Genomic DNA, 14313 nt, shown 5'->3' with positions numbered 1-14313 from the left:
GATTACATGTTTTCTCCATTGCACACCATGCTGCCCTCTTAGGTAAGTTAGTGAGTTTCTCTTAGGTAAGCTATAAAGTTTTCAGTCCTCAGAGGTTAGATTATACCTGTGGTATCCTTGACAGATGTATCTTTATTATTATATTTCCTTCTGTCCTCTTCCTCATATCTACCTATCAAAATCCAACTCATCCTTAAAGGCCTAACTGAAATGCCACCAGAAGTTATCTCTACCTTCTCTGAAATAGTACTTTTGTTCATACCTGTCTTATAGTACTTATATTGTCAGCACACTTGTCTTACTAAATTGAAAGTCCCTGAAGAGCAAGCAAGGATTGTCTTATTTATTTTCATATTATTTGAAATATCTAAATACTGTTATGTTTAAATATTTATTGAATGAATGGATTAATACAGCCATTGTTAAATCATCCTTCTGTCTTCTCTCTTGGTTGCTTATGGCTTCTATGACATGCTCACATGCATCTAACTTTAGTCCTCAAATTATCTATATCACTTTCCATTGAAGTCTCCACAAATTCTCCATGTCCTTATGTCTACTGATGTTCAGCAGAAATTTGAAGAAATTCTCTGGATAATTCAAAGGAAAACAAAACCCTATAAATTAATCCTGTTCCTCAATTATTTGGGGGGGGGTTGCTTAAGAAATGTCTATCATTTAAGGCTTTAAGCTTTGCAAAGTACTTTATAAATATTTTCTCATCTGATCCTCACAACAACCTTGGGAGGTGAGTATTATTTTTATGCCCATTAGACAGATGAGGAAAATAAAACTGAGACCCCAGTTCCAATATTTTCTCCACTGTACCAAAAGATATATTAATTTGATTTAGAAAGATGATAATGTTGCAAATTTCCCATTCATTTTAGCATACCCAGGGCTGCTGGCTATGAAATAACCCTCTTTACATTTACAAATAATATTCCTAATCTGTTTTGCTCTTCTTGCATACTTTGGTACTTTGGCTGTGTAAGTAACATCTATTCAAATCAAAACAAAACTGGGTGTATATGGTGTGGGAATATTTAAAGTTTTTTTCCTTAGGGTTTTGTATATATTTAAATCTGGAAGGGGTAGTCTGAACATGCTCTGCTTTTTCCTCTCCACATCTGGCCTGAATTATTATTTGAAGGGTTTAACTCAACTTCAGGACTGACTGAAACAGCTGCCCAGTTACCATTGGCATCTGAGCACTCCAGCTGAGCATGAAGGATAAGAGGGTGAGAAAGGATGGTTAGAACCATTCATTCTTCTAACTCAGGCACTCTATGACCATCATCCAGTTGGAGATATTTGTGTCATTTTGAAGTTCAAAGTGAATTTTCCCCACATACTTCAAAGTCTCCTTTGCCTTTGTTCTACTTATTTATTTATTTAGGAGCTAGTGGCTTTTGAGTGTGGAAGGAGCTAAGCAGCTCTCGGCATTAGATACACTAATTGGCAAAGCTGACAGAAGAGGATGAATACGATCCTTACTGAAATTAACATCACGGTGACCCTGGTCAAGTGGGATGTGTTTTCTGCCCCTTTTGAAACTGCAGAGCAGTTCCACTGAATGATGGACCCAGCTAGTCAGTAGTAATAGCCTCTGCCCCAGGCTCCCTGTTCCCATTTCTCTCCTCATGTTGTGAAAAACCAACTACAGCTGACTTTAAAGCAGTATTCTGAAACCCTGGGTAAATATCATGCAGTTCTTGAATACTAAGTGATAATAGAAAACCACACACACACACACACATACACAAAGACTGGACCTGTAAGGAAACTCCCTTTGCCAATACAAATTGGTATCTTCTCTACAATTTAAAAATCTTAGAGTGGCCTCTCCACATTAGATACATAGATGGATGGAAGGATGGATACATGGATACATAAATGGATATATGTGTGTAAATACATGTGTGTATATGCATATATATTTCTGCATACACACACACAGTGTGAGGATATGTGTGTATGTATATATGTATGTAAAATAACATTATTTAAAGGAGAACACCAGAGACCAGATAATCCTATAGAACATCGGGGTCAGGGTGAGAGAGGGAAACTTATGTTGGATTACCTTAGTACTTTGGCTGCCTTTAGAAAAATTCCTTTCTTTGCCTGATACCTTAGATTTTCATATCAGTTAGTGTGATACTGATGCTTCATCCTCCAATGTGTTGTGATAAATAAATGAGCTCATTTTTATGAAATGATTTGAAGATATTAGAAGTATCATCCACTAAGAAGAAAATCTTGAATTTATTGTTCCTTCCTTTAGTTTTGTTTCCACAGAGTTCTGCACATGCATTTATATATAATGTATTTACATTGATTCCTACTTATTGGTGGTAGTGAATTCCTAGTCGTTTTGTTCTTTTTGCACATAAGGAAAGGGGTAAAGGGGTCCAGAAAGTTGCAGAGAATTGCTCAAGATCATATGTCTAATTAGTGGCAGAATTGGCACTGCCACTTGATTCCAGTGCAATGTTCTCACCACTACAGGTGGACCACACAGCACACCTGTAGAATAGAAATGGAATCAGCCAGTCAAATTTGGAGCCAGACCTAGAATCCTGGTCTGCTCAGTCCAAGCATAATAAGATTTCCCATGAACAACAACTTCCCTTTCCAAGGCTTTGTTTCAGGGTCTGGGTCCTTCCCACTTTCTATTAAATATTTTTCACAATAATGAGTAAGATGATATTAATAATTAACTCTGAATGTCACGTGGTATCAGATCAAAAACAAAAGCTAGATTTTTATCTTTCCTGTCGGGGTACATACAAGTCTTATATAAACATTTAAAGAGATGTCTTTTTTATGGTTTCAAATGAAAATAAGTCACCCACCAGAATATAAAATAAAATCTAGAAGAAAGTAAAACATGACAAGAGATAGATTTTTTTTTCCAATGCAGCCAAAGAAAGAATAGGGAATGCTGAGTGAAAAACCAAGCAGATGTATGTTGGTAGCATTAAAAAGGAAGAGATCAATGATTTTTAAAAAAATGTTTTATTTTTTGTTTTTGTTTTTATTTTTGTTTTGCTGGGCAATGAGGGTTAAGTGACTTGCCCAGGGTCACACAGCTAGTAAGTGTCAAGTGTCTGAGGCCAGATTTGAACTCAGGTCCTCCTGAATCCAGGGCTGGTGCTTTATCCACTGTGCCACCTAGCTGCCCCCCAATCAATGATTTTTTAAAATAAAGTTTTAAAAATACTTTTCCTTTACTACCAACTAGAGTAATCTTATCTCATTTGAGTGCTCTCACTTTGGGAGAGGCAATGTGGTATATATAAAATGAGAGGGAGCCTGGTGCATTTGACTTGGTATCAAAAACCTGAGTTTGGTTCTGCCTCCCATGCTTACTAGAGTTGTGGCTGTGAGCAGCTCACTTTCCTGTTCTGACCTTCAGCTTGTTCTTTGTAAAATGAGCTTCCTAGGGACAGCTAGGTGGCACAGTAGATAAATCACTGGCCCTGGATTCAGGAGGACCTGAGTTCAAATCCGACCTCAGACAATTGACACTTACTAGCTGTGTGACCCTGGGCAAGTCACTTAGCCCCAACTGCCTCACCCCCCCAAAAAAAGAGCTTCCTAATACCTAGGCTACCTACCTGACTGGGTTGTTTTGGGAAAAGTGCTTTATAAACCTTAAAGTAAATGTTACTTTTGTTACTACAAAAATTACTACAGAATGATGGGTTCTTATTTACATAGAATTATATTTACTGCCTATTGTTCCAAACATCATAGCCCACAAAGTATTAGAATCACCAGATGAAGGCTTCTTGTGGATTAGGAAATGATTCAAGTTAACAAAAAAATTCTATCGTGCAATTTGAGAAATCAAATATGGGCTGTAGTGTTCATCAAGAGTCAGACTAATGTGATCACAAACCCATTGTTGAAGAAGTAAAATTCTGAATCCTGGAGAGAAGTAGAACTAACCTGGGTCTGACCAGTCCACTGGTGGATCAAGTTGACCAAAGGTTTATTAGGCGGATTGGTGCTTAGAAATGCTGTGGAGGTGAACAGACTAAGACCAGTGGGGAAGAGAATAAAGTGAGAGCAGTTGAGGTAAGATATTGCCAGGAGAATAAAAGAGCAGAACTAATGGAGATGGTGCCTTAGTGTCATTTATTGTCCAAGCCCTTCTGGAACTATGGATAGTTGAGGAGGCAGTAGACTAACCAGGAGATAGGAGGAGAGTAGGTTTTTATATCTGCCGGCTAGAATATTTCTTCCTGATTCAATGTTAGCCCTTGCCAAGGCAGTATTCTCCATTTCCTTGTTAAACTATTGCCAAAAGATGGTGGTAGTAACTCAATGAGATGTAGTATTATATCTTCGTTAGAATGTTGGTAGTGGACTCAGGAAGAGCCAGGTTCAAATCCTGCCTCTGATACTCATTAGCTGTTTGACCATGGGCAAGTCACATCCCTTCTGTGATCCTGGGTTTTCTCATTTGTAAAATAAGGATAATAATTTCTATAGTGTCAAACCTCATAGGTTTATCATGAGCCTCAAATATGATCATGAATGTAAAGCACTTTGAAAACTTTAGAGGGCTATATAAATATTGTTGCTCTTTATATCTGGGGAGGAAAAGTGAGTACTGGGTAGAATCCTGTGAAAGCAGAAAAATCTCTCCCTTTACACAAATTAATTCTTTCGTTTATCAATCTTTTATCATATTGACTCGGATGAGATCATGATTGCTAGGTTCTGGGTATACAGAGACAAAATGGTTACAACCACTGTCTTTAAGAAGTTTACATTCAGGGGAGCTAGGTGGCGCAGTGGATAAAGCACCGGCCCTGGATTCAGGAATACTTGAGTTCAAATCCAACCTCAGACACTTGACACTTACTAGCTGTGTGACCCTGGGCAAGTCACTTAACCCCCATTGCCCTGCAACAAAAAAAAAAAAAAAGAAAGAAAGAAAGAAAGGGCCATGTGATATTTTTTTTAAAAATACAAAGAAGTTTACATTCTATTTGGAAGATATATAAATAAAAACAAAATTATATTCCAAGTGAATACAGTAATTTGGAGTGGTACTTGCAACTTTAGGGGATCAGGAAGTAATCACTGAGTCAAACTTTGAAGGAAGCTAGGGATTCTAAGTGGTGGGAGTAAAGAAGGAATGCATTCCAAGCATGGTCTAGAGATGGGAGATGGAATATTGTGTACCAGAAAGAGCAAGTAGACCAGTTTAGCTGGAACAAAGAATAAGTGTGTGAAAGGGGATAATATGGAAAAAGTCTGGAAAGGTAGGTTAGAGTCAGATTGTGGTGTTGTTCAGTCATTTCAGTCATGACAAATTCTTCATGTTCCCATTTGGGTTTTGTGGTTTTTTGGCAAAGATACTGCAGTGGTTTGCCTTTTTCTTTTCCAGCTCATTTGACAGATGAGAAAACTGAGGCAGAGTTAATTGACTTGACCAGGGTGACTTGACACAGCTAGTAAGTATCTGAGGCCAGATTTGAACTTAGGTCTTCCTGACTCTAGGCCTGGTGCTCCATCCACTGCACCGTCTACCTGCCCAAGAACAAGATCATAAAAGATTTTAAATGTCAGAGTAGTTTGTATCTTATCCTAGAAGTAACAGGGAGACACTGAAACTTTCTGAGCTTAGAAATGACACAGTCAGACCTGTATTTTATACTGTTTAATAAAATAATTTAGTCACTCTCTTGGTATTCATGGCAATGGATTTAACATGCACATTCAGGTAACTTTGGGTAAGCATGGTCCCACCTTGCAGAGCATTACAAGATGTATATTGTCATATGGACCTTATTTTAGGCAAATCCAAGTTTTGAAAACATGGAGTTATACAAAATATAAATTAAGGGGTGACTACTAACTTTACCCAAGAATCTTTTTTCTACTCTTCAAAAGAATTCACAATAGTTTTTCATTAAATTTAAAGTATAATTTGATTTGCAACATTTTTTGTTAACATATAACTTTTTAGTCCTGCAACCAGTACATAAAGAAAGGTACTTAGGTGAATGTGATTTAAGGAATGCACAGCTTTGAGGAATAAGGAATCCATAGTTCTCTTGTATTCTGTCCTAAGTCACATCATTACTAGAAAATTATGTTCTGTTCTTGGAGCTACAATTTAAGGACATTAATAAACTAGAGGTCCTAGAGAGGAAAGCATCCAGGATGGTGAAGAACCTTTAGTCCACCTTATATGAAAATATGTTGGAGGAACTCAGGTATTTAGACTAAGAAAAGGCAGGATATGAAAGCTGTGTTCTAGCATAGAAAGGTTGCCATATGGAAGACAGATTAGATATTCTATTTGGCCTCACAGAGCAGAACCAAGAGAAGATTGGCTAACATAGCCAATTTAGGCTTACTATTAGGAAAAGCTGCCTACCAGTTAGAGCTGCCCCCAGATGCTACGTGCTGCTTTGTAAGCTGATGGGTTCCTCCCCACTGGAGACCTGTAAACAGAGGCTGGATGGATGTTTGGAAGTGTGTTCAAGGGGCGATTCCTTTTGGGCATGGGCTGGATTATATGGCATTTGATGTCCCTTCCAACTCCAAAATGCATAGACTTTAATCTATGAACTACTTGGGGAAGAGAAAAGATTCCAAGTACCACACTCCCCAGCTATTCATACAACTCTACCAGGATTAATCACTGATTTGGATGAAGCAGTGTCTGCTTTGGATTTTTAAACATAACATAAAGAAACTTTAAATGAATAGAAACAAAAACATAACCAATTGTCCTAAGATGAGCTGAACTCGGTCCTTTTGGACAACAAATACTAAGTACCTGCCATGTGCAGAGTACTGGGTTAGTGATCCAGCTTTTATGTATATTTATCTATCTAAATATCTATCTATGCATTGCTATATATTATATTGGCATAATCTAGGGTGTTGAAAGAGTGCTGGATTTAGTCAGAAATCTGTTGGTGTTCAGTCATTTTTCAGTCATGTCTGACTCTTCATGACTCATTTGGGGTTTTCTTGGCAGAGATATTGGAGCGATTTGCCATTCCCTTCTCCAGCTCATTTTACAGATGAGGAACTCAAGGCAAGCAGAGTTAAGTGACTTGCCCGTGGTCACACAGCTAATAAGTGTCTGAGACCAGATTTGAACTCAGGAAGAGGATTCTTCCTGACCCCAGGCCCGGTACTCTATCTATTGTGCTGCCTAGCTGTGTGGAATCAGAAAACCTCTGTTCAAATCCCAGTTTTGCAACTTATTACCTCAGTGACCTAGGGCAACTCACTGAACCTCTGTTGATCTCAGTTTTCTCATCTGGAAAATGGATTTGATGGCCTTTGAGGTTCTTTCTTTCTAGCTGTAATTCTATGATCCTGTGGTAAAACACTTGAATAATTTTAATGCAAAGCAATACAATGCTAAATGTGTAAGAGTAGTTCAAACAATATGCTTTGTGAGGTCCAGATTGGAAAAGGTAACACCAATCTGAGTGGAGGGAGGAAGGGCAAGACCAAGAAATGAGGGAAGATTTTATGGAGGTGACATTTGAGTTGTCTAACAGGTAGGGAAATGGGTATGGAGAAGGGGGGGGGGGAATGATAGGGAAAGGATAGTATCACTGGTAGAAAAATAGCATGAACAAAGTCACAGAGGCCAAAAAGTGTAAGGCATATATAGAAAACAGCAAGTAATCTGGTATAGTCAATTAAACATTTATTAAGCATGTCTATGTGTCAGGCACTGTGCTAAATACTGGGGATACAAAAAGAAGCAAAAGACAATACCCGCTCTCAAGGAGCTTATAGTCTAATGGAGGAGACAAAATGCAAACAAATATATAATGCAAGCTACATATAGGATAAATAGGAAATAATTAACAGAGGGACAGCATTAGAATTAAAAGGGGCTGGGGAAGGTTTTCTAGTAAAAGTTGAGATTTTAGCTAGAACTTACAGGAGGCCAGGGGGGTCAGTAGGTAGATCAGGGGAGGGAGAGCATTCTAGGAATAGGACACAGCCAGAAAAAATTCCAAGATCCGGGAGATGTGAGTGTCTTTTTAGTAGAACAACCAGGAGGGCAGTGTCACTGTATTGAAGAATAACATTTCAGGGAGTAAGGTGGAAGAAAACTAGAAAGGTAGGAGAGGGCTTTGAATGCCAAGCAGCATTTTGTATTTTATACTGGAGGAGATAGGAAGTTTATTGACTGGAGAAGGGGTGTGTGTGAAATGATTGGGCGTCCACTTTGGGAAAATTACTTCAATGGATAAATAAATGGAAGATATATTTGAATGGAGAGACACTTGAGTAGGCAGGCTCACCACAGGCTATTGCAATAATACCGGAGTAAGATGATGAAGACCTGCACTACTGTGGTGGCAATATCAGAGGAGAGAAGGGGACATATTTGAGAGATGTTGCAAAGGTGAAATCAACAAGCCTTGATAATAGCTTGGATGTGAAGAGTGAGACATAGTGTGGATTCCAGGATGACTCTTAGGTTGCAAGCCTGAGGGACTACTAGGAAGATGCCCTTTACAATACTAAGGAAGGTAGAAAGGTTTAAGGGGAGAAATGGGTTCTGTTTTGAACATACTAAGTTTAAGATGTTTACCAGGTATCCAGTTCAAGGTTTCTAATAGGCTGTTGGAGATGCAAGACTGGAGACAAGACATACTGTGACCTGTTGGAAAACCATACATCATAGAAGACTATTTATATCTGATCCAGAGACTGAATCAAATTAAATGGACTTTGGGAGATAACATTTGCTTTGTTTTTAATCATTACTGAGCTGGCTCTGTCAATTATATCTTTAAGAACTGGGAGGAATTAAGCCTTGAGATATCTAAAAATAATATATTTCTGCCTTAAGTTCAAGAAAACAAAGGTATGGGGCAGCTAGATGGCGCAGTGGTTAAAGCACCAGCCCTGGATTCAGGAGTACCTGAGTTCAAATCCAGCCTCAGACACTTGACACTTACTAGCTGTGTGACCCTGGGCAAGTCACTTAACCCCCATTGCCTGAAAAAAAAAGAAAAAGAAAAAAAGAAAACAAAGGTATAGCATACCATAAGTCACCACTGTTGCTTTTAAAGACTTTAGAAAAGTGTATTTGCCAGGTTAATGTTTTTATTTAATTTGTATTTACACTGAGATACCTTAGTAGAGTGGGAATAACCATTGGATTTTTGGTCAGCAGACCTGGGTTCAAATCCCAGTCCTATTTACTACCTATGTGACCTTAGCTCATTTTACTCTGTGCTTTTCAGGTTCCTCATCTAAGTAGCTTGGGTACATCTCTTCCCATTTTAAATACTAAAATAGAATAACCTGAGATTATGAGCTATCTCTTTTCTCCAGTGATATTGATACAATTACTCACCCTATTGATATTTTCCTTTTCCTTTTGTAATTGTTGGTGTCATAATAAAATACAAAGCTGAGCTAGTTGGGTATTAAAGAACTTCAGTTCTGTGTTCTGTAAAGGGGAACCTAGTTAGCAGACTGTTCTCTAAATATAGTCTATGGAATACATGAATTCTGAGCAAGATGGATGCAAAAATCGTTGACCAAATAATCCCCAGAATGAAAACATTCAGGGAATTGTAATGATTGGAATGATGCCACGTACTGGAGATTTGCTGTGGGAAAGCTCTGCCATGAGGAAAATGCCTCAGAGGGCAAGGCCATGTGGCTTTTCCTTGGTGTCAGGAAGTGACGTTTGCTCATGGGTGCTGTCTATCAAGGCTACCAGCCAATCAACTTGAGGAGCCTTCTATTTTCTGGGAGGAGACAGGAAGGAGGAAGGAGGGCCTACGCAGAGAGCTCTCGATCTTTTGGGTTCCTAACTTGATGGTGGTGGTGGCGGCAGAGGACTTCACAGGAAATTTGAGGAAAGATAGGAATGCCAGGCTGTTGGAATTCTGTTCTCAATCTTTTTCTTTCTATTTTTCAATAAACCCTTAAAAACCTAAACTCGTTTTATCAGTGATTTTAGTCAGTTTCCCCCAAAACTGGAGGAACAGATTAGAATCCACATTTAGAATCTTAAATTACACGGAATCAAAGAAATAAATTGTTCTTTCTAAAATTATCAAAGTATCATGCAGCTAGAGGGTTTTTTTTTAAGTGCATACAAAATTTCTCAGATATAAAGTGAGGACATTTAATTAATAATTAATACTCACTAAAAATTTCTTATAGTAGTGGACCCATTCATTAATGTCATACACTTGGCTTAACCAGAGGTACTTCATGTTAATGTATGTTGTTGAATTTTTCCTTTTTTTATTTTTTTCTTAAATTTCATATTTCTAGTTTCACAGCACCCGCTCGTCCTCCCCCACTGAGTGTTGCCACATGACCCCTTGGAGTAGAAAGGTATTGGACACCCTACATTCCTTCACAGCCCTGTCTCCTTCTTCACTGCCTTCCTGTCAGCCTGCCACTTTAACTCTTGCTTCTCTTCTTTTAACTTTGGTGCAAAATCTTCTTAACTAGGTGTCTTCAACAATTTTATCAATAAAAAAGTGGTGCTGTCCCTACTCTGGATAAATAAAGTACAGGAAAGAGACTTGGATTACTTTTTTCATGCCTTTCTGAGTAGATCCTAGGACTGGCCCAGGATAAGCTGTGATTTGATGCTGCCTTTAGATATTACAGTTTATGAGGAAATAAAGTTCTGACATGCCGTATGCTTACCAGACTTGAAAGAGTTTAACTTCTCAAATCAAAATGAAATCTGAACAAAGGGATTCCCTGGCCAGTTGTCCCTGTCACTGAAACATAAAAAGGACTCTTGGCAGAGAGGCAGAGTGTGTAGCCAGCCAGGTCCCAATTCTTCCATTATTTTTGTAGTCCATTGTTATTCAAGGAAGGAACCGGCAACAAAATGTGGTCTCTCTGGTTTTTTTTTTTTTTAACATACAACAAACTTTTTTTTCTTTTTGGAAGTAACCTAGGAAACAGTCTTTTGTGCTTGAAGTTTATTTGAGCTATTCACATTGCTGGGAATCTGCACAAAAGCTGAAGAGAGAAAGAAGGTTGCAAATGTTTCACAAAAACGTACATGGAGAAAACTTTTTCCCCCTCAAAGTGGGGAAATTATATCCTCTAGTGTGTGTTAGGGGTCTTTGCAGAAGCCTCTGACAAGGTAAGCGAACACTGCGAGTTAGTTTACAGAAGTGACTTTGGACTCTGATTTTTAACACTTTTAGTGGGTTTAAGAAATGTGCATTTATCAAGATGCAAACCCTCCAATATGACTGGAAATGATATTTCTATCCAAGTGTAAGGAAGAAGCCTGGCAAAAAGAAAAAAAAAATCATTCAATTCTGATACTGAATGGGCTGCTGTTAATGTACCTTAGAAAGGAGAGGAGGGGGAAATGCATTCATTTTATTCTGCATACCTCTCAAAAATAAAATGAGTCGTAGTAATGAAAACAACCAACCAAAGACAAGGAACCTCTTAGAAACCTGGCCTGTGAACCTAACTCCAAAGCAGATTATAATGTATAAATTAGGCAGAAAGTTGCCTAATGCAGAACTTCTAGTGACTACTTGCACAGAAAATACTGAAAGCTGTAAGAGACCAAGCTAGGCATGTTTTATTTTTCTTCTCAGTTTGACAAAGAAACACATCTGAGTATTTTCCCCCAACAACATTATATTTTTTACTCCAATAGACAAAAACAAAAATGATCTTCATATATACATATTACTGAATGGTAGTATGCAATTCAAAAATCATATTAAGTTTTGAGGTTATTAGCCTAAATTAAATAGCCATGATTAAATACCATAGTTAAGTTAAGCCAGTGTTTAATCTGGTCCCTTGGATTTTGTTGCCTGTTTGCTCTGATGGTGTTTTCTTAGAATGCCAGACCTACAGTAGGTTTTCTAGCCTATATTCTAAACCTTTTCTACAGGCACTTAACATCCACTTAGCTTTGGACCCTAGTATATCTGGATGCTCCAATAACTTTGAATGCTAATTTATGACCATATTACTATCTGTGTGATATTCAGTTCCTCAAACTAAATTCAAAACATAGAATGTGTAATTAATTCAGTTCTAATTACACCTTTTCATTTGAAGCTTTGATACTTTGGGCTGCATATTTTCACCTTCTAATACATTCTTGAAACTTTAATCTGCTCTAAAAAGCATGTCTATTTTGGACATTTATTTTGTCCTTTCATGTTGCTTGACTGACTATTGAACTAATACTACAAATCTTTGTGATATATCTCATAATTACTCTTCTTCATCCCTTTCTTCTTCCTGAAAGCTAATAACTGTGCTCTCTTTTGTTTCTTGGTATTAATGAAATAACAAAATCTTTGTAATATCTGTTGTGTTTAAATTGTGATAACTAATTTTAAATGTATTCATTTACAGTCCCATCCCCCAGAGGACGAGGATACAGATGTCATGTTAGGACAGAGGCCGAAAAATCCAATACATAATATCCCTTCAACACTGGATAAGCAAACCAATTGGAGCAAAGCACTACCTCTCCCAACTCCAGAGGAGAAAATGAAACAAGATGCCCAAGTGATTTCTTCCTGTATTATCCCCATCAATGTCACTGGTACAGTTCTCTTATATTGCTTTTACTTAATACAGGAACATTCAGGTCAGAACATTTTGTGGTGAATATGATTTAAACTTGGGTTGCTGTTAGTGTCTAACCAACAAAAACCCTGGTGTAGTAATAAAATTAGATATGCAGCTTTACCATTACAAGACAGAAGATGCTCAATATGGATGTTTTTCATAGGATCCAATATCAATGTGCAAGTGTTACAGTGTGTCATTTGTTATGTAAATTATGAACAGTTCCTATTCAGAGTGGGGCTGGGGGGAGGGGGGGGTATCACCAAATAGCTCTTTGGCCCTAAGCTGACTGAAATAATTGAGAAAGCTGCAGTGGTTAATCATATGATAATCATGTGTAGCACAGAAAGTTAAAAGGAGCAAACACCCAGTTTGCAAGTAATGGTGATATAGACCCCCCATAAAATCTGTTTTCATGTTGCCTGGATAAAGGTAGGATTACATTTGCTTTCTTTTGAAGCCCTTTATAGAGTGCTGTACAAGGTTTCCTCTAAAGATTTTTGTATGTTGTATATGAAGGTTGAATTCTTTTCCAAAACCCCAAATCCTGTTTTTCTTTCACTTTCCCTTTTCCCTTTTTGAATGTTAAGCTGACTTAAAGAAAAGTCTGTTGGGAGTTCTTTAGTGGTGGTTTTAAATTCCAGAGTTGAATATGATGATTTGAATGGAAAGCTTTTAAAAATACTCAAACCTTCCAACTCAGAAAATAAACACCCCTTCCATTGTGCCCCCTCTTCCCTTTTTAACATCAGTAATGGTTATAGTTTCACAGTACAATAAAGAATCCCAAGAGTCTATATTTTTGTCCTATATTTTGACATGTAACTAAGGGGGTCATGGCATAATGCCCTGAGACAAGAAGGCTTGCATTAGCTTCCATCAATATCATACAAAATTCTCTCTCATATAAATGGGGACCTAGTTTTTATGATGACCCATCTATTCTTCCCTCACAGCCTTGAGGAAAATGAATGCTCCCCAGAATGTGCACTTAGCCACTTTTCAATAACCTTAATGGGATATATCAGAGGACTTTAGCTGGTGAAAAGGATCATCACAGTGACCTCTTATACTAACTTACAGCTTTTAGAACTTCTGAACTGACAGAATCACCTGTGTCCATTGATGGAAGTATGAGTTCTTTTTTTTCTTTTTTAAAGTAAAATGATTGATTAGTCCTTATTTCCAAATTTAGAACTATGAGTATGTCAGTCTTCTTCCTGTGATTAAACAACTCCAGGGATACTGATTCTTAGGAGTTAACTATCTAAGGCTTAGAAAACTTCAAAAAAACAACTTTTTACAAGAAAATTATTTTTTAAAATATTTTACATATTGATAGTGTAAAAAATGCATGTGTATGCAATTATATTTTCTACAATCTTAAAATGAGCACAGGGAGTTAACCAAAAAAGACTTTCATTTTTCTTTGGATTTTTGAAAGGAGAGTATCACTAACATCCTGCAATATTGTACAAACCACTTGCTACAGTGTTGAATTTAGAGTCAGGAGCAGTGGGCTCAAATACTTGCTAGCTATGCAACCCTGTGTAAGCCACTTGAATTCTCTGGGTCTCAGGTCCTCATTCAAAAAATAAAAGGATGAATCTTAATGACCTTCAAGATCCTTTCTGAATCTATGATTCCTATTTGTTTTATTACAATGGATTTTCCTTTCCTTTCCTTTCCTTTCCTTTCCTTTCC

The 14313-nt window shown here is 37.6% G+C and overlaps 1 protein-coding gene across 2 annotated transcripts in view; it reads left to right on the top strand.

The window, feature by feature from the left end:
- The window catches only part of NHS (NHS actin remodeling regulator), a 439882-nt gene that overhangs the window by 412370 nt on the left and 13199 nt on the right, over positions 1-14313 (top strand). The window contains exons 4-5 of one of the 2 annotated variants that reach the window (XM_043997829.1): positions 10306-10368; positions 12391-12583. In XM_043997829.1, coding sequence (XP_043853764.1) covers positions 10306-10368; positions 12391-12583 — 256 coding nt within the window. The remainder of the gene's footprint in view (positions 1-10305; positions 10369-12390; positions 12584-14313) is intronic. The other variant, XM_043997830.1, reaches the window with a different exon arrangement.

Source organism: Dromiciops gliroides, chromosome 3 (genome assembly GCF_019393635.1).
Source record: "Dromiciops gliroides isolate mDroGli1 chromosome 3, mDroGli1.pri, whole genome shotgun sequence".
NCBI classification, from domain to species: Eukaryota; Metazoa; Chordata; class Mammalia; order Microbiotheria; family Microbiotheriidae; genus Dromiciops; species Dromiciops gliroides.
Note: the sequence above shows the minus strand (reverse complement) of the source record. Positions and strands in the feature narration are given on the sequence as shown.